This window comes from Conger conger, chromosome 4 (genome assembly GCF_963514075.1).
Source record: "Conger conger chromosome 4, fConCon1.1, whole genome shotgun sequence".
Taxonomy (NCBI): domain Eukaryota; kingdom Metazoa; phylum Chordata; class Actinopteri; order Anguilliformes; family Congridae; genus Conger; species Conger conger.
The window spans coordinates 57,006,546-57,032,095 of record NC_083763.1 but is presented as its reverse complement, the minus strand read 5'-3'; the positions used below and the strand labels follow the sequence as shown (position 1 = coordinate 57,032,095).

General features: G+C 40.4%; 1 protein-coding gene across 1 annotated transcript in view; it reads right to left on the bottom strand.

Annotated features, from left to right (window-relative positions):
• ankrd13c (ankyrin repeat domain 13C) overlaps positions 1 to 25,126 on the bottom strand; it is a 41,627-nt gene extending 16,501 nt beyond the window's left edge. Inside the window, exons 1-3 of the mRNA XM_061239680.1 lie at positions 24,101 to 25,126; positions 19,678 to 19,719; positions 9,479 to 9,583 (exon numbers count right to left, since the gene is read on the bottom strand). Of these exons, the coding sequence (XP_061095664.1) occupies positions 9,479 to 9,583; positions 19,678 to 19,719; positions 24,101 to 24,476 (523 nt within the window). The 5' untranslated portion in view covers positions 24,477 to 25,126. The remainder of the gene's footprint in view (positions 1 to 9,478; positions 9,584 to 19,677; positions 19,720 to 24,100) is intronic.
• Positions 25,127 to 25,550: the final 424 nt, after the last annotated feature.

Here is a 25,550-nt window from a genome sequence, read left to right as displayed (position 1 = left end):
TCTTCATTACTGGACCATGTTTTGCAAGCAAAATGAGCACCATTAAAGAGCTTACTTCAGTCATCCTCCCAGAGTACCCACAAACAAACTTTAGAAAACTGAATTGCAATTGATTGATTGCCTTGAATGAAGTAGCCAAAAAGCACTTCCACTGCAAAGCATGCTGCAAAATAGATATAAGCATAATTCACAATCCCTTTGTAATACTTTGATAATATGATTCACTTTGTTGAAAGTTAAAGTGACTGTAAAGGCAAATCTGTAAATGGTTTCAAACTACATTTCATGGTGTTATTAAGGTATATTTTAAGCATTAAATACAGTACGGGAAATTAATTGCATTGCAATATCGACTTCTAAAACAGTTCAATTTTATGTTGGACTTAAAACGTGTGTTATTATAGTTCTTGGCATTACTGTAAATACATATTGATGGTTATGCCGATCATTTCCAGCTCCTTACAGTCACTTTAATGAATGCTAGCATTTCAATGGACCCTTAAATAACTTTGAACCCTGTCTTTGCATTGCACACAGCATAAATTCCACCAACTAAACTACTTTGTCCGTACCTTTGACTGACAAAATTAAGCAATTATTACTTTTTTATTGTTACTGATTACATATTTGTATGCCTTTGTATTCCCTGGTTTAGACTGTCCCATTGTAATTGTAAGACCATTACATCACCATGACATCAGAATAGCATGTGAACTATGTGTAGCCAACCAGTACTTCTTCTGGTTACTGTTGCTATGCTGGACAAACAATGTGATGACTCTTTAGTAAGCATGGCTGAAGTCATAGATCATAGCCAGCTACCACAAGGGATAATTGATCATTTTTGGAGATCAGCCAATATATCAACAAGAAGCCATCAGCATGGCCTTTAATATGCAGGGGAAGCACATACAGTGCATCCGGAAAGTATTCACAGCGCTTCACTTTTCCCACATTTTGTTATGTTACAGCCTTATTCCAAAATGGATTAAATTCATTTTCCCTCAAAATTCTACAAACAACACCCCATAATGACAACATGAAAGAAGTTTATAAAAAGTTTTATCAAAAATAAAAACTAAGAAATCACATGTACATAAGTATTCACAGCCTTTGCTCAATACTTTGTTGATGCACCTGTGGCAGCAATTACAGCCTCAAGTATTTTTGAATATGATGCCACAAGCTTGGCATACCTATCTTTGGGCAGTTTCGCCCATTCCTCTCAAGCTCCATCAGGTTAGATGGGGAGCGTCGGTGCACAGCCATTTTCAGATCTCTCCAGAGATGTTCAATCGGATGTCTGGGCTCTGGCTGGGCCACTCAAGGACATTCACAGAGTTGTCCTGAAGCCACTCCTTTGATATCTTGGCTGTGTGCTTAGGGTCGTTGTCCTGCTGAAAGATGAACCGTCGCCCCAGTCTGAGGTCAAGAGCGCTCTGGAGCAGGTTTTCATCCAGGATGTCTCTGTACATTGCTGCATTCATCTTTCCCTCAATCCTGACTAGTCTCCCAGTTCCTGCCACTGAAAAACATCCCCACAGCATGATGCTGCCACCACCATGCTTCACTGAAGGGATGGTATTGGCCAGGTGATGAGCGGTGCCTGGTTTCCTCCAAACATGACGCCTGGCATTCACGCCAAAGAGTTCAATATTTGTCTCATCAGACCAGAGAATTTTGTTTCTCATGGTCTGAGAGTCCTTCAGGTGCCTTTTGGCGAACTCCTGCAGAGATGGTTGTCCTTCTGGAAGGTTCTTCTCTCTCCACAGAGGAACGCTGGAGTTCTGACAGAGTGACTATCGGGTTCTTGGTCACCTCCCTGACTAAGGCCCTTCTCCCTTCTTTAGATGGGCGGCCAGCTCTAGGAAGAGTCCTGGTGGTTCCAAACTTCTTCCATTTACGGATGATGGAGGCCACTGTGCTCATTGGGACCTTCAAAGCAGCAGAAATTTTTCTGTACCCTTCCCCAGATTTGTGCCTCGAGACAATCCTGTCTTGGAGGTCTACAGACAATTCCTTTGACTTCATGCATGGTTTGTGCTCCGACATACACTGTCAACTGTTGGACCTTATATAGACAGGTGTGTGCCTTTCCAAATCATGTCCAATCAACTGAATTTACCACAGGTGGAGTTTTAAGCTGTAGAAACATCTCAAGGTTGATCAGTGGAAACAGGATGCACCTGAGCTCAATTTTGAGCTTCATGGCAAAGGCTGTGAATACTTATGTACATGTGATTTCTTAGTTTTTTTATTTTTAATAAATTTTGGAATAAGGCTGTAACATGTAACCTGTAACAGGTGTCAGTTGATAATGTTACAATGTTATGTGGCTACAATGTTAGCCAAGCCAAACCAAAAAAAGGCAAAGCCAGGCCCACAGATTAACTATGATAATGTTACTCTAGTCTACTTGCAGCTAAAAACATTGATGTCAAGCCTTGCTTTGTGAGGCTAGCATTGGTCGAAGTTAGCTGATGGCATCTTTCAGCAGGTATAGGTCTCCTGAAGTTATTTTGTTTACATTCAGTTGGTTGTAGGGTCTTCCACAAAGCTATATCCACCATTGGCATTAACATTTTGGTCATGGGTTTGGGGAAAGGGGTAAATTCTTTCTAATCTAAAAATGTCCTAACCTAAAATTATTTGTGCTTTTCACTGAAAACACAAATCCAAATTAAGCATCGTTTGACCAAGGTTAATGGCGGATTGCAACAGTTGCCAAGCTGCGACTGGTGGATCGAGGAAAAAAAGGTGAGAATTAGTGTAATTTATATAATTTATGTAGTCTCATAGCTACAGCCTGCACTGGGGTAATTCTTCACTGCAATGGCAATGGGCTCCTCAGTGCTGCACAATAGGAGCACTTATGTTCTAAAGTGCACTGTGGTCAGACTGAACCTTGGCATACACCTTTAAAAACACTGTTTAGGAAAACTAGGGAGTAGTTTTTATTGAAAACACAGAATGGTGGCCATGGGGATAGAACACTACTTGGTTGTTTTGACTGTACACTTGAAACATTACACATTTTCACAGTCTGATTTTTGCAAATATTCACAGTTCTACCATCTTGTAGGTCACACTGCAAGTGATCTGCTTTTACTGCAACTCATTTCATTCTCAACCTTCATACTTTGAGCTGCAGCATCTTCATATACTGTCATTATGCCTTGGGTAATAGAGCCATTTGAAACTTTAGCAGGATTAATTAACATCTTCAAAGGGAACTGGCTGCTGAGAGAAGACAGAGCTAATAAAGCAGACTTTAATGAGACAAGTCTGCAAGTTAACAGCCTTCTGTAGGCACCTCTGTACCACAGGGCTTTAAAGAAATTCTTGGCTTGTTTGCTGCCATCTTCCTTGGTCCATAATTGAAAGCAAAGTTCAAGCATGTCATATTTTGTCAGAGGAATGCGCAATTAAACGCAAAAGCATTTGGACAGTGATGCATTTTTGGGTGTTGTTGTTGTGGTACATAGCTTAATACCAAAAATATTTAGCATTTATTGTACGATGAAAAGAAGGAGCAGTGATGGTTTGGGTGGGAAAATGAAAACTGTACGTCTCGATTACCTACAAACACAGAACTAAAATATTTAGAAGGCAATTATTAGTGTGACAGTCAACAATGTTTCCTCAAATTAATAAAACCTGTTTTGCAACAACAGTTATAATGAGGGCATTATATTTTGCAACAACAGTTATAATGAAAACGTAAATCTTTTTCAGGGAGATTATGACAAAGCCTTAAGTACCATGTGTCATTATAAACGCACGCACATATGTACATCCACAATTTATTCTTCTGTATTAAACATCTGTGACCTCAAGCCTCCTTTCCAATAAAACAGAATAATCTCATGCCATTATCTCTTCCCCCCAGAGAGAGGGGCCGCACCCCCTCTCAAAATGCTTTCTTTAAAAGCAGCAGAGCAAGGGGACGGCCATTTAAAAACTGCGGGTGAAAACACAGTTAAAGGTGTGAGGCAGGGCCAACACCCTGTTAACCGCTAGATCATATAATAAATACTAGGAGCCATCTTTAAAATGCTGACTTATTACTTAGGCTAATTGTTCCCAGGACATTTGCTTTTAGAGTGTGAAAACAAGACGTCATCAAAACTCCATTATCACTACAGAACCATGTTTGCCGACCGCCCTTCACACCGATTAACAGGGTGGGGACCTTACTGAAAATAATGTGTTGTTATATCTAAATGAATGTGGATTAAAATGCTAATCACACTTAATAACTATTTAAACTACATTCAGAGAGCATTCTGCACCTTTCTCACCAATACACAAAAGAAGGTACTATTTTTCCGCACTACAAGTCACACATCAGACACATCAGTAGAGAACAACAGGAGACTTTCAAATACACATGCTACCTAGTGTAAATAAGACAGCTTCAAAGTTGCTATAAGGTGTATTTTAATTAAAGAAATTTAGGGCACCCAGACCACCTATCTATGTAGCTGCTAGGAAATCTGAGATGGTATGACAAATCGGATGTCAACCATTATTTTGAAATTAAGTCTGTGAAATCAAGCGTATACATTTATTATAGGAAGTAAAGGCGAGGCAGCAGAACTCTAGTGACCCTCCATGTTTTGCAAATGGGAAACCATGGCAAATAAACCATGATAAATACAGGCAAACGCATCACTGTCCAATTCATTAGCTGCAACATTAATGTTTAACAGAGAGCAGCTGAACTCTCACTCACATGAAGCCAGCGGTGAGAAGTGTGCTCCGGTTCTGTCAGATCTGAGGCTCTCCGACTAATCACTTCCATCGGATCTGGGCTTTGATTAGGAGCATCCCTGGCGGAAAATCATCAAAGCTACAGCGGTGTAGCAACCATCTGAGCGTCAGAGGCTGGGCTCTGCACCCAGGGGAACCCAGTTAGTTAAGGAAAAATTACACACGCGGCTGCACACCGCAATGCAAATCAAGTAAATATTGAACTTAAGGGCATACTGATCTTAACGTCAATACAAATTGAGACCCGGGTCAGGATGTAATGATCTGTTCGATTACACCGTAGCTGTTCGAGAGGCCTGTGGAGCTACATCAGCAGATCCGCCATGTCCGTTATTCTCTTTGTGCAGGCACGGTATCAGCAGACTTCCTGAGAGGATTCTGCAGCTCTGACAGGGGTGGGAGACTGCGCTGTCAGGGCCCCAGCAGGCTGGAGCACGCCTCCCGGGCAGGCGTTCAGCAGAGCCGCGGAGCAACATCAAATGAGCTCAGGAAAGGGAGGCTTCAAAACAAGCGCGGTAAACAACGCTCTTCCTTTACCCCTCCTCGTCTCCGCGGAATGGAATCAGCCACTGCGGGATAACTGCCGACACTTTTACCCAAATGCGGTGTCTGGGCCCTAAATGCCAGGCTGGGTTTTAACTGAGGCGATGTGGGGAAATGTCATCCTGTCGGTCGAGCGATGGCGTTGTTCAGACCTCTCTTCTGAGATTGGCTGAGATTGGAAAGCTGCTTTCCCCACTTCAAAAAAGACAACAAGGACACCAGCCCAAGCTGCTCGACTCGTGCTATCCTTCATTTGAACTCAGCTGGAAGCATATTGGCTCCCCCGAGACCGTCAGAGAATGACAGCCTAAGGGTACAGGGTGACAGCCCCACATATACATCCCTGATGATCCAGCTGCACCAAGCAGGGCGGCAGCCATTATCTGAATATTATAACCCAAATATTTCACCAGCAGACATCTGAAAGGGAGACAGAAGTATAAAGCAGAAAAAGGCTAATGTCCACAGCGGGCCCTCTGAGTCACACCAAGGAGAAGGGCTGGTGATGTACTGCAAGGCATTCAGGGCTGTGCGTACCATGAATTCAAGTAATGGGATCTTTAAAATGGCGGTGCTGACAAATGTCCAAAGCTTTCCATGCACCTTGTGGAAATTCTTTAGTATGTTGTAAAATTTGTATTAAATTATGAAAGGTTTTTATAGGCATTATTTCAGCATCCGTTTCCAGCAGTTCAATAATCCTTTCAACTAATGAAAATACAGACATATCCCAGCTATGAATTTGTAGTTAGCTAAGTGTTAGTGGTAGGGAAGACATTAAACCTTTACCAATATTTTGGACAAATATATTTACACAACTATTTGTAATGTCACTGAAATCTGATGTATAACAGTCTGTACAAAAAATGAAAACGTAAACTTTGCGCTGCAAATGGGAAAGATTTTTTCATTGCAATATTTCTTCTGCTAATTAGGTTGCTAAGTAGCAACAAAGGAAAAAGCTTTTCTAACACCACTGGTCAGTCTTGCCTAGTTTCAAAGCAAAAGCTCACATTGATGTTGGTTGGTTGGTGCTGTGGTTGGGATCGAACCGATAGCATAACACAGCTCCCTATCAAGTATTTATATTGGGGTTCCAAAACATTTTTCTGATGTGACCCCAGTTGAGTGTTCACAAACTTACACCACACCAACCCCACCCACACACATCCTGTGCCTAGCAAAACCCTTTAGCCACTTATAAAAAATATACTTACAGGGACCACCCTACGGTATTGCGGAGGTACTCTACAGGTTCTACTAAAATGAATGAAGTACATACAGAAACCATTTAATTGATTGCAATGTCAAACAATTCAAACGATGCAAATGAACGCTAGTGCAAGTAAATGCTAGAGTCAAGTGTTCCCAAAGCAAAGCTGCAATTTTGTATGATCAGCATTTGAAACACACAAAGAAACACTGGAGACTAAAAAACCTTCTGAATACTATTCACATAAACAACAAGTCAGATAAATAATGTCAACTCCACTAAAACCTTTTTCAGGACTTCCATGTCACAATGAAACCTTTAATTACAAAGATGCACAGCTAATCGAAAGGTAGAAATGATGTCAATTTCAGCAATTATATTTAACTGAAAGATTCAATTAGAGCTAGAACTCAGCTCATGCAACAGCTGACTGCAGTTCTACCTGTAACACGTCCAAGGGTTTACCACAGTGCAGATGAATGAAAATCTGCATTCTCTCTACCAAGGCCTTGCACGTGCACTTCTCCTTAAGAAATAATATCTGAACAACTACACTTGTTATATTCTGCTTATGTGCAGTTTTTTTCTCCCACTGACAGAAAATATGGCATATTTCTAATTAAACAGCTAAATCCTTGTGGCAGCCACTGCCCTAGCTAGGCTTGTTTATATGACCAGAAATCCAGGGTAAACACAGTCCAGAAAAAAGCAGGAAACAAACACAGATGTGTGATTAGACATGAGACAGTCATATAAATGAGGAAGGAACATTGGCCAAAAATTGGCTGATGTTGAATTCATTATATCTCCAATTCATCACACTGCTTTTAGCTGTCCCCCATCAATGGTCTTTGAAGTCTTTCCCACTGGCTTTTTACTGCTCACCCTAAATTACATTTAATGACAGGTCCACTGTCCTCCATGGACTCATAACGCTACCGCCATTGTGCTGGAAGAGCATCCGTCTGAAACGGGCTTTCTGAAATTCCACTTCATTAACTTGATATTGTAAGAACCAAGCACAATTTTCCCTTTCTAAGTACCCAATCAATACTTTATCTCACATACTGACATGCCAACTCATGAAATGGATTTAAAAATATGTGTGTTTAATTGTGTTTAAAATTTTTATTTTTAATACATTTGATCAATAAAGAAATCTGTAAAGCAGTTTGTTGTCCATGACAGAAACGCTCAGTTTTGTCAAGAGATTTATTTTTAAAACATGGAAATGAAAGCAAGCTTTCCTACCAACTGTAGGTACTATTTAAGCTCTTACTCAATATTCTGGACACAGAAAGACAGCAGAGCATCAACTTATTAGTAAACAGGAAATTGCATCAGACACACACGATTTCCTTGAAAGGGTGGCATATAAGGAGGCAAAATGATTCAAGTCTCAGTCCTTTGGGGATTATATGTAGAGAGAAAATCCTTTTTCTGCTGCAGTCTAACAATATCAAGCAAAATCCTTCCTCACCAAATCCTGCCATTCAGAAACTCACTTTACATTCCTTCCACACTATTGGGTGATTTTCACAGGCTTTGACACTACATCTGCATTCCATTCTAGTCAATGGGAGTCCTCCGCACAGTCCCTGCTGGAGCGATGTGACTTTCCCCCTTCTGCTCTATGGCATAACTATGCTTCTCTGTGATTTCTATTCCAACCAAGCCGTGGAGCTATTTCCAGGAAATCTGCGTGAGCAGAGCGATTCGGTCTTGAAAGCACGACGCAGCATTAATAGCCGCGGGTGAACCATGGTTTTGGAGAAGGGTTAATCACAGGGTGAGTCATTACACCTCAGAGACCTTAAGCAGCGTGTGGCGTGAATGGAGAGAGTTACAGGCAAAGCGGTCCTACAGGTGCGCTGGTCCCATGGCACGAGGCTGTGGAACATACGGACTGCTGTTTAGAGGTCAGCCCCCCTTATGTGCCTCGGACTCCTTCTCCGTCTACACTGCTCTAACAGGCACTGGAAGGTATGGCCTGACAGGTTCACTTCAGGACTCATCACACAAACCTCAGCCTCTTTCCTCATGTTGCTGCAGAGACAAGATTAAGCAAAAAAAAAAATTGAGAATGCAGTTTTGGAATTAGACATCTGGCTTCAAAAACACTCCACAACATCAAAGAGCGCAGAGAGGAGCGGGGGCAGGATTTCAGGGCCGCGATACAAGACTCAAAGGGAAAACATTTTTAAGGCTGATGTGACATCCCTTTGCAGACTCCAAACTCTGGAGAAAGGCAGAGTAGCCTTGGGAGCAAAGAATGTCTCAGCATTTTAAAAGGAAGCGATTCAAAGCGAACCGCCCATTCGCTTGCCACCCAAAATGCATTGCCCGAATACCATTATCAACCTACAAAAAAAAAAAAAAAGGTGCGTGGTCATGCCTGCACAACAGACCAAGCTTTTTTCCCTCAGTGTAAAAACACATCCAAAAGCAAGTCCAAATTATACCAAAGCACTTTCATGTTTTAGTATTACAACAACTGATTTTTAGGGGCTTAGAAACCCTCCTTAAACTGGGAGTATTCATCCCTGAACACAAAGGGGGCTGTGTTTGATTCAAAATTTCAAGTGGGGCATCAACATTGGGGGCAGGAAAAATAAGAGGAAAGAAATCAAGAGATCAGAAACAATCACCTCCTGTGACATGCTTAGGGGCTCTGAAACACAGCCAGGCTGTTTGTGAGAGACTGTGTGTATGTGTCAGGCACTGAGCGAGAGTGAGAATGGGAGATTTTTCTTAATGAATATCCTTTCATCTCCACACAATAGCCAGAGACCATGGAGGAATTTTCCTTATTTAACAGACAAAGACACGGACTGATTACACAAGCTGAAAGGAACGTGGAGGAACGCGTTGTACGGCTTGAAAAAGTGGGGTTCAGGGCGAAGAGCCACAGTGCGGAGAGGAGGTGGGGGAGGGCGGCCGATTGCTTACTCATTTGTCGATCTCCGTAGCTGATGGCTTCTGCGAGCGGACTCCATCCCTGAGCGTTTTTCACCTTGACTGGGGCATTGTGGGCCAAGAGTAAATGGGCACACTCTGCAGAAAAGACAAAGAGGCCACACAATAACTCCGTTGCTGTTTAGAGCTGGAACACAGGGTTAATTGGGACTGATTTTATTTCAGCCACACTGTAGGTGGAGTATACAGGGTAGAGGCGCAATAAAGATATCTTATATCACAGATGAGCAGAAGGACTCATAACTTACTGAAACACAAATGGAAAGGACAACAACGCCAAGCAAGCAGGGTAATCAGCTCTGCAGGGCAGTGAGGCTGTCACAATGCAAAAGCCCAAAACAATAATCTATTTTTAGGCCGTATTCTTAGAAACCCTCTTTACCACTGGAAGCATCATTTTAATTTAGAACCAGTTAGGACTAGTCTCATTAGATATCCAATTAATAGGTTAAAGGCAACATTCCACAATATCTTTGGAAATTGTTCAATTTCAATATGCAATAATTACTGGTACTGGTACTATACTAAAAGTGAGCCACAAGTGTTCAGCAGTCAATGAAATGCTGAAAAAAGCTAAATGAAAACCTGAGAAGCAAAAAATGATCCGAACAGACGCAGTCAGAAAGCATTTCATTTAATAAAAACACACTATTTAAATAACAACAAGGAGTGCTAATTTTAACATTCATCTGATACCATGGCAATGTCAGAACTACTTCTCCTCTCAAGGGAAGGTGGACCTAACAGGAAGTGTGTCAATTGCTAATTTGTTCCAGACAGGCAGCAATGACACCCACAGGCTGGCTGGGTGTCAACAGATGTCTTTGGATATCCAAGAATATCCATCTCTGTAGCACACATTTCCACAAGAGTCAGCACTTTTTACTGCCCTGCTCTTTTTCATACAATTCACAAAGTTATATCTTTGTTAGCAGTCTAATTATATTCAGATGTCCTCTTAAACACGAAGCAGACAGAATACAGAATGTCCATCAAGCCAAAAGGTTAACAGGCTTGAGGGTAACCAAATGATATGCCCAGCATCAAAGGCAGTTAACAGACAGGTCGCTTAGCAATATGAACATGTGTAATGTCGCGTTGCATCAAATTCAAAACATTGGTGCTAGCCTTCCAAGCAGTTAAAGGGTCTTCCCCAGCTTATCTACAAAAAATCATCAGACCCTACACCCCTGCCAGACCTCTTCGTTCAGCCTCTACAGGCCGCTTGGCACCTCCCCCTCTCCGAACCTCCACCTCACGCTCACGACTACTGTCTGTTCTGGCTCCACGTTGGTGGAACGAACTCCCCGTTGAGGTCAGAACTGTAGAATCTCTCCCCACCTTCAAGCGCAAGCTGAAGACACACCTCTACAAGCAGCACCTCTCCCCATCCCTCCCTACCTCCCTGTGAACCTTAATTGTTGTCTCTGTGACTTGCTTTGTGTATCGGTATTTTTAGTTGGCTAGGTAAGCAGTGTTTGGATAATTAACTTTGGTCACTTTTGCTCTGTTTGTTTGTTTCTTTGTTCCAAAAAATATATATATATAAAAAATAAAAAAAAATATTGGCCCTCGTCCTTATCTCTGTTGTACAGGTAGCAGTTGAAATTGTACTTCCCTCTAGGGTCTTTCAGCGCACTTATCCCTGGTTATGGGTATGCACTTTGTTGTACGTCACTCTGGATAAGAGCGTCTGCCAAATGCCAATAATGTAATGTAATGTAATGTGTAAGCTCTTTTCGAAACAATATATATTCTCCCATATATGAAGTATATATAGTATCAAACGTAAAATGTATGACCATTCAGGGCAAAGCTAGATAAAAGACAAGGAGTTGTGAGCACAGCATTAATTGTCTACAAGTAGCCAGACATCACATCACATCTTCATTAGCCATGACTTTACACTAAGTGGACAGTCTAAATCCTGCCACTAAATCAAGTTTAATGAGATTATCAGGACTACTGTGGTTTTTAAACGGAAATCAAAGTGGAGAATTCCCTTTGCCTCCAGTGTTTACCACGTGCAATCAATCTGAAACTTCTCTGCCTCTGGGTCAATACACCTGACTGCCGACCAAAAGCAAGTGCCTCTGAAGCTCAGCTTCATCTGCAGTGGGACACTGTCATTATGTGTTCTGAAACAGACCCCATGCTATGGGTTCAGTAACAAAAAATGTGATTGTTCTTGGAAGTATGACTTGACCACAGTGTATTGCACACCACCCCAATGCACTATGAGAACAGAACCTCCTTGTTGAGTAACTGGGAGCCTTTGTAAAATTAACTGTTTTCCACAGAAGCAGTTGTTTCTGAAGTGAGGAGTAAAAAGGAAGAGCTTTCTGGTTTAGTGGGCATGATGTCAAGAGCAGCAAAGGGCCAAACTGGAGCCTTCTTTATTGGCATTTTGTAATGCAATGCATTGGTGTTCAAGGATACTTTCTATTGTTTCTGACAGGCTGGGCACCATACGATAGCCTAACTGCAAACGTTTTTTCCAGAAAATGGTCCCGATAAAATGAAAATGTTACTATGCCGTTTTTTCTAATTCCTTTTAGTTTATATGCTTTTATGTATAAAAAGCATTATAAATCGCAAGATCCCTCAGATATTAATTGTGATGAGTTTTAATCTCATGAAAACGAGAGCTCTTCTTACATAATTACGTAGCACGCAAAAGCTTTTAATCCTCAGCTATTGCTTTGATCATCGATTAAATGTCTTGGAACCATAACAAGTAATAATGCATTTTATTTCACATAATGCATGAAAAGAAAACACCATTACATAATTCACTGGGCTAAATATTGCTCTAATGAAGAGCCCGGCAGAAGTCAATGGGGCAGCAATGCAGCGAATAACATTACTCTCCAACAGCTGAGACAGACTACACAGTGATATACATGGATGAACACCTGCTTTAGAGTAGTTATAGTGTATAATCACATATGAGAGACACAAACGAATGGTGGTTTCTGTTCATTTCAAGTCAAAGGGGACCGAAATGTTGGATACTTAGGCCAATAACAAGTATTGTAAAAAAAGAATATAGATAGATACAGAATAATAAATAATGATAACTAGTATTTATAATACACTAAGCAAAGCTGCCTTTTACCCACTAAAGCACAGTACGTGGCCATGCATTTGTGTTTTAACATTTTCATTCTTCATCTTGTTCAAAAAGACTGTCAGCTCTCCTGACAGATTATACATTATGGAAAGGTGAACTTTTTCCCCAGTCTGTCCTTCAAATTTAAACACACAATAGTATAAAATTATGTATTTTCCAATATAGTGATTCATACAAAACACGAAAGTGCAAACAAACAGAGACCAAACTGAGATCATAACCAGAGGTGGAAAGTCCAGCGGTCAGAAAGTAAAAGTCCTGCCATAAGTTTCTTCCACCCATGAACTCAGCCGGGTCATTTCACTAATTAGTTCTACCTCCTGGCTGACGAATTGCACTAATTAGCAAATCCAGGTGATTGGAACAAAATACTCAGGAGGACTTTTACTTTCTGAACCTGGATTTTCCACCTCTGATCATAACATTACATTTCAGCATTGAACAGCACATCCTAAATATGACATCCACTACCAAGAAATGTTAAAAAATAAAATGAAAACGAAATGAAATTACTCTGAAACAGCTGCTGGAATAATGGCAGTGAAAGGGGATAGCCACAGACAACAAACAAAGCTCCTCTATCAATCTATCACCACAGCCAAAGGAAAGCATGCTGTCTGAAATCTATTAAACCCATCAACAAGAGGAGTAAACAACTGCATTCCCTGATGTAGGCACTTGCTGACACAACCATGCCCCTGCTGCCACAACGTTTAATTGAAGGTGAAGATTTGCTCTGAATAATCGCAGCTTGTACAGGTCAAAATGTTCTCATGTTTTCAGGATACCCAAGTATCAATCCGGTACTTACATTTAGCTACCAAAAGTGATCAGGCACAGTGCCCCTCTCGTTAGGTGGAATGTAGACTACAGTCCTTCATTCTGGTGAGGGTGTGGACAAAGCTGGCATGCTAACTAGACAGCCTACATACCAAAATGTTTTTTTCTAAATGCCCCAGTAATTTGCAGCGTGGGCAAACTGAACTGGTTGAATGGCAATGGTATACCTTACTAGCCGTTTAGTTACACGCAATGAACATTTCTGCCATTTCATGTGACACTGTTTTTATGTACCATTATAGCACAATACAAATATATATATATATATATATATATATATATATATATATATATATATATATATATAATTTGTAGCTCATTTCATCCCACTAATCACGCTACAGAAGTGTCATAATAAAATTATGGAGGACCTACATTTACCGTGTTATTATTACAAGTCGGTATTATGGCGAAATATTATTTCTTAACAGAACGAAAGTCAAGTAATGTAAAACATTCCATTGCAAATGCGCAGCAATCCATGGGCTAGTGCAAATACTGACCAGGTATGAAATTAAAATGCTATGTCCTTTAAGTAGCAGTATAGCAGTATGTAATTTCTTAAATAATTTCAACAGCATTCTAATATCAAGTCATGGTTTGACAGCCCTAGTTCTCTCTTTCATATGAATTCACAGCAGAAAACAGGATTTCATTGCCGGGCTTTAACAAGTGAGAATCACTCCCCCACAAACGTTTTTCTTCCCAATTCTCACAAAGTCTGCTTTCTTGTTAATATTTAATGAACAAGATGAATGGGTTTTGGAAAATGACTTATTTAAAATTCTTTGCACGTATATTACATCAGTGCCCCTTGAGGTTAATTATAACCTGTTACACTTATTAATTGAATTACATGTGAGGGAATATAGGACTGAATTATTCATTAATAGAATTTTTCTTCTCTCTTATTTTACAGCAATTGCCTTTTATTAATCATCATTTTTCCTCTAAAAACATTGCAATATACACTCAGTGAGCACTTTATTAGGTATTTATTAGACTTATTGGTCTTCTGCTGCTGTAGCCAATCCACTCAGAAGTTTGACAGGTATGTATGTTTTGTGCTCCACTGCGTACAACTGTTGTAATGTGTGGTTATTTGCGTTTCTGGCTCCTTCCTGACAGTTTCTGGCCCTTCTCCACTGACTACTCTCATTAACAAACTGTTTCTGCCAACAGAACTGCTGCTCACTAAACATTTTTTGTTTTTCACACCATTCTCTGCAAATGCTAGTGACTGTTGTGTGTGAAAATCCCAAGAGATCAGCAGTTTCTGAGAAATTCAAACCATCCTTTCTGGCACCAACAATCATTCCACGGTCAAAGTCACTCAGATCACATTCTTCCCATTCTGATGGTTGACGTGAACATTAACTGAAGTTCCGTATCTGCATGATATTACGCATTGCACTTCTGCCACACGATTGGCTGATTAGATAATCGCATGAATAAGTAGGTGTTCCTAATAGGATAGGACAATTTTTAAACTACCAATGCATCGCAAAAACAATTTAATGTTCACTGACGTCACAAAGGAATCCCTTGAGCACATTTTATTTAGCATATACCGAAACAACATTAATTTTACACTTCCACAAGCTCCACAACCTAGTGTAAGTGTTTCTACAAGTGAAAACTTGAATGGTCACATACATCAGCCATTCCAGCACAGTTAAATGCACAAATTAACGTTAAAGAAATCTTTCACTCCTTGACCTCATTTGGTTTCTTTACACATGTTCCTACATCATCCAACTTAGTGTATTCTTGAAAATGTAATGGCTGAACCAGTCCAAAATGCAAACTGTATATAAAGTTCAAAGGCAGCAAACCATTCACACATTTGTACAAAAAAAGGACACTACAGAGGGTGGCCTTATGCTGGCCTGAAATTTAGGGCAGAAAGCAAATATAAACGTTCCAGTTAATGGCTGTTTTATGTTCCTTGAAACATGATTAATTAAATCAAAGTTCGAGAAAACCCTAAACACAGTAATTTGCGTTCCTGGTTTTAAACGGCCATTAGCATGTTCTTCAGGGCAGGGCCTCTTGATTGACAGTGGCAGGTGGAGGGCATGAGCAGTGCAGTGTAAGGTGAGACTCGGGTTGGCTCGAGCCCAGCGCATGCCAAAGACACAGGCACTGCTTATGAGGCACTAGACTGCTGCGGTGGACTCCATTTTGAAATCGATTGGTTTGAAATAAGGCGAGACACACCAGGTGTGCTGCCCCCCCCACAGCTCGGCACACCCTCCCTTCAGCTCAGCGTCCACAGTAAACAAGATTATTTCGCTTTAAGCACCACTTAATAAAGCATCACCTCAGCCCATTTCTGCTTTCATATCATCCCACTTCCACCGCCTTTCTGCAGCTTTGGTGTTTGGGTCATTCAGAAGTGATGAATCCCTGTTACATTGATTAAGCAGTCACTCTGTTTTAACTACCTTTTCAATTTCACAGGGTTTAGGACGACGCAAGGCAAATGAGCAGATGCTGCTACGCATATAGCCTGTCACTTATTTAAGAATAACCATGGCTTGTCATTTAGCCGGTGGCTGTACAGGATCAGCCTTGGAGAAACACTGAGCAGAAGCGCCAATGGGGCGGTGCAGCCAGACTCTCCACCTCCAATAAGGAGACAGTGACAGAGGGGAGACCCCGTGTGAAGTGACACTCTCAGCAAATATCAGCACTGCATGCTTTCACATCCACTGCCATCTAACTGCTGCACAACTAAAGGTGGGGGCATGCCGTATACCTCTCTGACGGGAACCGGCTCTGATAAACCCAACGTGGTTGCATTTGAGGGATTTTGCAAAAACAAGTACTTGCGTATTTGCAGCTTGCCAGCTATGATGTTACCAATTAAATCGTGGCAGGAGCATCTATAAAAACTCAAGCCATGAGGCTGAGGAACACAAGCGTACACGAATGCTTATGTAAAAACAGTCTAAAAGCATTCTGGAGTGTTGGTATTACGGTTATACAAGCCTCGTCGTTTGACCCACATTCTGTGTTGTCCTTGGGCCATCGACATATCTATCTGAAATATTTCAAACCCTGCGCTGGCGAACTCAGCCACAGTCATGGGCTCTTTGTTACTGCAGTGCTCTCAGACTGCAGTGCGGCTGCTTTCACCTCACCTGGGGGCTGTGTGTTCAGGGGACGAGAAAAGCCCTCTCAACATTCCTGTGACAGAAACAGATTGCGGTCTGCAAATATCATTTTGAGCCTGGTGCTGTGCCTGCAGATGGTGCCCTTGTCAAATGGCTGTGCTCTTATGGTCTGTGCACACGATGAGCAAAACAAGACAATAAAACCACTGTCCATTTGCAGGCTGTTAGGACTCATTTAAATACTTCCACACTGCATACGGCCTGGTTATATCCCTAAGAACCCATTCAGTAAGCGGAAATCAAGCACCCGTGTGCTTTTGCATGTGTCAGCAGGATTCAGCTCAGTCATGGCACATTTTTCATTAATACAGTTATAACCTTGCAGCCCAAGATGGCCACCAAGAAAGGGAACACCTCTATAACATCCCTCTTCATGATGTGGCACTTTAATGTGGTTATTTTTAAAAGAGTAAAAAGGAGTCAGTCAATGAGGAATAATTGCTTTTCAAATTGATACACATGGTGCCTATATCAAATCATTTATAATGAAGAATTTTACTGTCTGAACAAAACAAATGCTGAACTCACTTGTGCGTGGGCGTGCACAACAGACACAGTGTTCTGAAGCACCCATAAAACACAGGTGTCCACACACTTAAAACCCCATGCAAAAACAATATTAATAATTAATTCCATGTTATTTCTATTAGAATTGTACAGCAGCTCCATATTTGCTCCTACATTAATATTTTATGAAGCACATCTCCAGTCGACAGAATATATGGCTGGATAAAAAATAAATTAAAAAAACACACAAGAAATGGCTAGACTAGCCTTTGTAGAATAGTGGCTTCCTTCTACACATCATTTGGGATAGTCAAAGAATGATGTGTCTGTGCTCAGGGGGATTTTCTCCTGGTACAAAAACAGGAAATAATAAACAGCCATGTGTTCAGCACACAGTTTATGAATGGAGCTAACAAGTGAATAGTATACCATTTCAATTTCATGGACACTGTACTGTGCCAGAAATCAGGTTGCAAAGGAATCGATGGATTGTAAGGGCCTCCTGTATTTACATGCCAGTTTGTTGTTCACAGTCATGCCGTGCTCAGAATTTTCTTCTCAACTGCCCAATTTCTAAACCCACAACGCACCGCTCTTTAGACTGAAACATGCAGTCGTAGTAGGAAATGTTTTTTTATTTTATTTTTTCATGTTTTTTTAATGCTTTACCTGACTTTCACATCTTCATTATTACTAAGTTTGTTTCACAACTGTGAAATATCCCCAAATGGGTAGATGCAATACAGAGTTTTTTCCTGACTGATCCAGTATGAAGCAGTTATGAAACTGCCCTGTTTGTTCTTTATGGTTGTGAAATTATTCAAATGATAATAAAATGATGGGGAAATAGTTGGGAGTGGGTGGATCTACATGATGCATGGGTTCAAAAATATGTGCACTGAATGCAGTTTGAAACATTGCCTTGAAGCACACGCACACACAAACGTCTAAGTCTTAGCACAGAGCTGTTTTGGGACTGCATTCAAAAGAGGCATTTAACATTGCCGCATAGACTCCACTCTGATAAAGAAAAAAAAAACTACATGAGAAGAGATATTATCCAATTCTGCATGCCAGCAGAGCACAAAAGACGGTCTTATTCTGTGGCATAATAGTCTCGAGAGAAGTTCACTGCAGTTTCATTCGGGAATACACCCAGACAGCAAGGCAGAGGGAAGTGCATTTTACAACGTATAGAAATGTTTTTTCCGTATAGAACTAATCCCTATGGTCATCAGTCTAATTTAATTAAGTCATTATTTAGTCACTATCAAAGTTTAAGTCACCATCAGTAAAATTGCCATCAGAGTTTATTTTTATCCGGCTTTGCTAATGCTTCCATGAGAATATGAACGATAAATTGTCAGTAATTGATTGTGATCAATACATCCAAAGGGAGCTTGAGTGTTTGGTGCCCTGGATATTCCTGACGCATGGCCAAATCATTCATAACAAATCAATGGCTACTTGGAACACGTCTAACAACTTTTTATTTATTTTCCTCCCAATTTGGAATGGCCGGTCATATATGAGCCTCTCCCATTACTGAAATAGCATCAATTGAGGAAAGGGCCCACCAGCTTGTGTTTCATGTTGGCACTTGCAGCATGCCACCGTTTACACTCACTGTGCAGAACAGCAGTGGAAGAGGACTGCACCTTTCATACAGCCCATTGAACAGAGGAACGGCCCAAATCCTGCCCGCTCCTCCCTCCCTCCCGGGGCCATGCTTATTTTACACCTCCCAGTAGTCAGGACTGGCACTCAGGATCACTGAGTACTTCACTGCACTAAGGATTTTAGCCGGATATATTTTAGCTGACCACCTGGGAGGGAGATTTGACAACAACAGCAAATCTTTTTGGTGGGGTTAAGACTAGAGGAGAGAAACAAAGAATTAACACTCTCTTCAGAAAATTGCCTACAGAATAGATTCCCTATTACATGAGAATAATTAGTGCATTTAGGTTGTTATTATATAATCCAGAGTCCATTAAATAAGAAACTTCTAATTAAGAAAATTGCATTGCAATTGTAATACAGTGTAAATATATAAATACAACTGTAGTTTTTTTTTTAGACCAGTATCTGGGAATGTGAACTCAAATGGCAGCACACATTATGAAGCCCTTCGGAGAAATGTGGGTTGAGCCTTAAAACCACTGACACTAGAGTTATCAAACCCATGGGCTGGGATCAGACAAACATAAACTTCCAAGGCACAGACCAGATTAAAAATAATCATTCGAAGTAGAAGACTATTAATCCTGTCACCACAGGGTAGGCTGATGTATACAAGTGCAGTTTTATCATGAACAGAGTAATGTGGAATCTGCGACTTTTTTTTAAGCATCACCTCTATTAATACACACAAATGCACGCTTCCAATAATGTGTGTGTGCACAAGCACGTTTACGCTCGTGTGTACACACGCACGCTCACATTCATGTGTGTACACACACATGCTCATATCATGTGCATGCAGACACACACCCATTCAGCCTTTAACTCACCTTTATGTCCCATCATCACTGCAAGGTGGAGAGGTGTATTTCCTGAAGCAGAGAGAAAGAAGGCCCGTTAGGTCATTGTGCTGAGCCACTAGCAGACAAACCCAAGTAAACAGCAAGTGCAAATTGTAGATTCATGCACAGCAAAATGTTGCGGTTTTAGGCAATGGGGTCATTTCAACTCCACACCCCACAAATAAGCCCACAGGGGCCATACAGAGGATTATGCACACTAAAATAAATGTGTCCCTTTAAGAGTGAGTTGCCACAATCAAAGAATTGTCACAAAACTACTGAGGAAAAGATATCGATCAGTTTTGGTGACAACAAGGCATAAGAGCTTTTTCTTTTTTTTGATCTTGGGGCTAATGGCTAGATTGCTAATTATAGTAAGCATCCATTTCAACATGAAGCCATCTGGGACTCCCACATTCCTTGGAGCAAGCTAGTGTTATCCTTGGTTCTCTGTCACTTGTGTAACTTGTTAAAATCCATTTGATCTTGGGCCAAAATTGTAACATAGCATATTTCCTAGTTAGCTAGCTAGCCATTTCCTAAATTTTCATTAAAGCTGCAGACACAGTTGTAACAAAATTGTAGGGAAGCAGCCTTCATTAAATTGAGCGCCAATGTAACATAATGGGAGCCAAAATAGGCTAATATACAACATACTTTGTGAACACTTGCTAAATTGAGCAGGCCTAAATATTTAATGTATACCAAACTCTCGCTAGTTCTTTACCATAGAACTAGAAGTTCATATAATTTTTTTGCAATATTGAATATGCCGGAGGGCACCTCAGCTGTGACGTTCAGCAAAAACCGGTCTATAGTAGGCGTGAACGAGATGGCAGGAATGTCAGTGAATCGGCGGTGGTAAAGTTCCAAGAAATGTGTGCGCATGCAACAGAGTTGCGCCCAAGCAGCCAAATTCGGGCTTGTTTTTGAAGCTCATTTCCTGGTCTTGCTGAGAGACGCTGCTCACAAGTGCCAGTGAGGTTGGCTCCCATATTAGCGTTTCAGCCTCCAGCTTCTGAATACGTCAATTGTAACAATGAGATAAACATACAAAGTCAAGAAATTTGACACTTTGCGTTACTGCATCTCACAGTAGATGACTCTGGTTTGGCGGAACTTCATGCCCATATATGGGCCCCCCTTCTCCCCACAGGTGTGGCTCCAATATCAATACCATGGCATTGCCCAAAAGCTCCACTTCCGCTGTGACAAACCGCTTTTAACAAGCCCATAGAAAGCTAATGGATGACGTCAGACACTTGGTCCTTAGAATTTTTTATACTATTCATGGCTTTTCATACAGCCATGTTTATTATGGGTATAAATAGGCAGATATAAAATGTCCTCGGTTCCAGTTCACTGTTCTCATTTGTATTGGTATTGGTGTGTGGCATGCTCAATGTTAAAATCACAACATGGGGAAATGTGACGGTGCTTTATAAGTACAGCATTGCTTAGGGATACCACAGAGGCATTTCTCATAGGGAGATGATAATCCACAATAGTGTGTGGTCGGAATTTCAAATGCAGGAGCATTATTTAGCTCAGTTCATTCTCAGGCTTTTGTAAAGAATTCACTGTGGGAGACACCCCCGCCTGGCAGTCACACCTAGAGCTTTGGCACTATGTGGGAAGTCTGGAGTGGGTAAAACTGCTCAAAGCACTTCCATGCATTTGGGAAAGAATGTCAACTTAATATAATGACGACTAATGACATGTAAGTAACAAAATGTAAGTTCACATGGTTATTGAAATTAGCCATGTGTTTTCAAGAGACAAAAGCCCCCAGAGAGGTTCATATACTTATTCATTAAAAGGGTAATTGAACTTTCAGGTTAGAGATTATCCAGTTTCTCTTTGCAAAATCTTTCAATATTTTAAATTATCAATCATCGCACATCCCAAGTAAATCCCATCTAAATATTCCAAGATTGACATAACAGACTGTTCCACTACAGCTGCCAACCCACAAGCCTCCATATAGCCACATTATTTTTGTGATACCAGAGTGATTTCATTTACCCCATTAGAAGCATTCAAATCAAAAATATGAAATTTGAATTTATGAATGGCGAAACAGCCACTTTGTTTCTGTTAGGTTTAACATTAGGCCTCTCAGAATTACTGTTTTGAGAGGAGGTGAAACTGTCACTGTATAAACCAATACGTTATATTAACCTCCCTTTTATAATTTTCAAAATCAATGTGAAGAAAACTACAAAGAAAAAAACCTCAATATAAATACATTTAATTTTTTTTTATATATATTGCAAATGATAGCCAATTTAAAGCTAAACCAGGTACAACAGCAGGAACTTCACTAGTGATGTAGAAAATACTAAAATGACTAAATTATAAAATACTAGTGACAGCTGGTCTTTCAGTCTTAAAGCAAAAATAAGCTGTATTAAGTTGACAAGACTGAATTAGTGGAGAGGGTATATAAATTTAATTCCTCTCCGTTACTTTTAAAGTACAATGGAAAATACTTTAGGCTTGACAATGGTTCAGTTAACAGATGAGTAATGACCAAACGATTTTCCTCTTCTGTGTAACTTATCCATTTTTGTGATCTCTAGTGAGAATGTTCAGTGATCTCTGTAGAAAAAAAAGCAGTTAAGAGAAAACATATAATCATATCTATCACATGCACAGATTCAGTACAGGCACTGGATCCTGGTTATATGCTTAGCTCAAAATATTTACAGTCTGACTATATCTCCACCTGCCAGGCAACAGTGTTTCAGGTAGGTATTTTCTGAAAGTCTGCAAGCCTTTACCTTCATCTCTTCATATTGTGTTCTCTTCTGGGGCTTCAGTATAAAAAAAGCCCTATATGACCGTTTCACCCAGCCTACATTATTTATTTAAAAATATAGCTATTTAAAGCATTAAAGATTATTATGCAAATCTCTTCAGCTTTTCAATAACAAAAATAATGCTGAAATATATTACTTTATTAAAATTAAAATAAAAACAACACAATGTGAAAAGTTTTCATCCATATTTACAGATTAAAAAGTTGACAAGAAAATAGGACTTCATAGCGAATAACTAGGCCTATGTCAACTTTCAGATCAATTTAGCTCTTCTTAATTTGGCTATTGCATAACCCCAAACACTACACCAATACAATATACTATGTTGGACAAGCATTTTCTATTTGACTTAACATAGAATATAGCAGGTGTTTGAATCTGAGAAACCCTTAGCGCCGCTACACTCCTGAGTGAGGCATACTTTGATCTGACTTTGCTAATCCACAAAACTGAAAGCACACCAGCAACCTGTCTGATAAAACTTCAGAAATTGTCAAACATTGTAAAGAGTAACAACCAGCAACAACTGAGGTTCACATGCAAAAAAAGAGGTTCTCATCCAGAAAGGAGATGGTCAGACCTTATTGTAGATGCGCTAACAAGAAAATGCTGCTAAAAATTAACTTCTTAGGACTGACTGACAAACAACAGATTAGAATTACCTAAATACGGATTGAGGAACCATTTTTTCAATTTTATATTAGCACCATTCTCATTACATTACATTATTGGCATTTCTCCAAAAAGGAGAGGAATTTCAAGGCCTAAATTCCATCAGACCTAAATCACCTATCCCACCTTCTCAACAGCAGCAATGTAAAAATACAAGATATATCGAACTCATAACATAGATATGGGGAAGGAGCATACATAGTCAAACAATTCTTCCATGTTGTTTCTTACTACTAAATTACTCAAGATTGTAATAACAAAATATTAACAATAGATATTTGTTCTGTTCAGGCAGATCACACATAACTGATAATAGGCTTACTATAACCAGCTGTGAAAACAGAACCAGGCCTACTTCAAAGTAACCTTTGATCAAATCCATCATTACCTTGTGTTGCTACACGTCATAGTAATCAATGCAATTCGTGTGACATCAATCTCAAACCATCTTACCCCTTGCCATCTGACATAACTTATTTTCAATAACTTTTTGCAAGACGGGAGAATTGCACGACAGCAAGGTCATGGGGTCAAATCACAAATTCTGCCCTGAGCACAGCTAGCTAGCAAGTCAGTCCAACGTTAGCTTAAATTGTCAACGTTAGTTAACTTAACCAAATTAGTAGTTAGCTAACGTTAGCTGTAAAGCACGACAAGACGCTAGTTAATATAGCTAATTGATGTTCATGACTTGTATGACATCAGCAGCATTTGGCTACTTTAGCTGCCAATAATACAAGTATCGATACGAATGAATTAGTTGGATGAATAAACCTGGGTGACGTTACACTACGAACTGGTATCTTTCCTAACTTTAGCTAGCTAACGATAGCTAACAGGCACCATAGTAGCTAACGTACATCACTGTATTGTAGCGTTGGGTAGCAAATATAATACCATGGTAGCTTGGGACTTACCGTGTACATCTTTCTGAGATATGTTTTGGGTCCGAATTAGGGATGACAATCGGCGCACGTCTCCTTTAAACACACATTCGTGCACCGGGAAATCTTCCGTGTTACGGATGATGGGGTTCTTGTTGTTATCGTCGATAGTACCAGCTGCTGTGTTTGTGTTAGTGTTAGCATTGATCTGCGATTGCTGATTCTGTTGCTGCTGTGTCGCTGGGGGTTTGATTAGCTTGTGATTGCTAAAGATTTTATTTCCTTTGACTCTAGTCCTTGTCGACGAAGTGAACGTCCCAGCAGCAGCTTCCTCGTCCGGTTCCAGCAAATCCTCATCCTTGCTGGGCTTGTGATCCTTACGCAGCGAGCGGATCTTTTCTCCTGTCATTTTTAAATACACGAACCTTTAAAACATACGAGTTACACTTTCCAATGATTACGACGATGAAAAATGTATGCTAATTGTCGTTGGCAGAGATGTTGCCAGAGGCAAGTTATAGAGCGCCTTGGGAATGCTGAGACAATAACAGCAGCCCACACAACACGAAAACACGCAATTCTTCAAAAGAAACATACGGCATAGACATTTAAAAAGTATAAGATTTAAATTATTTGCAAATCTGCCTCCCCTTCCCTCACATTACATACGGCCCCTCAGTTGGAGGCGACACTGGTGTTGCTATATCCCAACTCCAGGAAAGACAGAACTGCCATCTTCCATCTCTAATCTCGCGACAGTTCCGTAAACATGCAGTGGGTCGACCATAACGTTACATCATCGCGAGAGTTTGTTGTGCGCTAACTGCACCGTATTAAAGATGGTTGAGTGTAATCGTGAAGTGAGTTAGCCCAGGTGTTAGCAGCACGCTTTCCGTACTCAAAACCAAGTCTAGCAATAGAAGCACTGTGAATAATGAGTCATTTAAGAGATATATATTTTAATTACCAATTTGCCTTATATCTAGTTAACCTGCACTATCAAAAAATATCTTGCGTGACAGACTCCTGCAGTTAACGTAGCTAAATTTCCCTGGCGTTAACTTTGCTGTTCCCAATTACATCAGTGAGTTGACTGATGATGCTTACAAGCATGTAAACTAAGTGATCTTATCTTTTAGTTCAACAGTTCAACATTACTGTTATCAGAATATCTTTAACTCTAGCCGGATATGTTGGGCTATGTCGTCATACTTAGAATGTATCTTTATGTTGATTGTTGCAAGTGGCACACAGCCACACCATAGACACGTCATACGTCCCACTCCGGGTTTCTGTCCCCCGCCTTCACCATACTCTGGACCGACACCCCAACCCCCTCTAGTGGTGATACTCCAATGAACATTATAACCAAAATTCTCACCAAAAAAAAACAAACAGTTAATTTACGGAGCCAACCAATGGAAAGAACGGCAAAACCATATTGATTTATACACCATTTTTTGAGTAACTAACTATTTTGCTT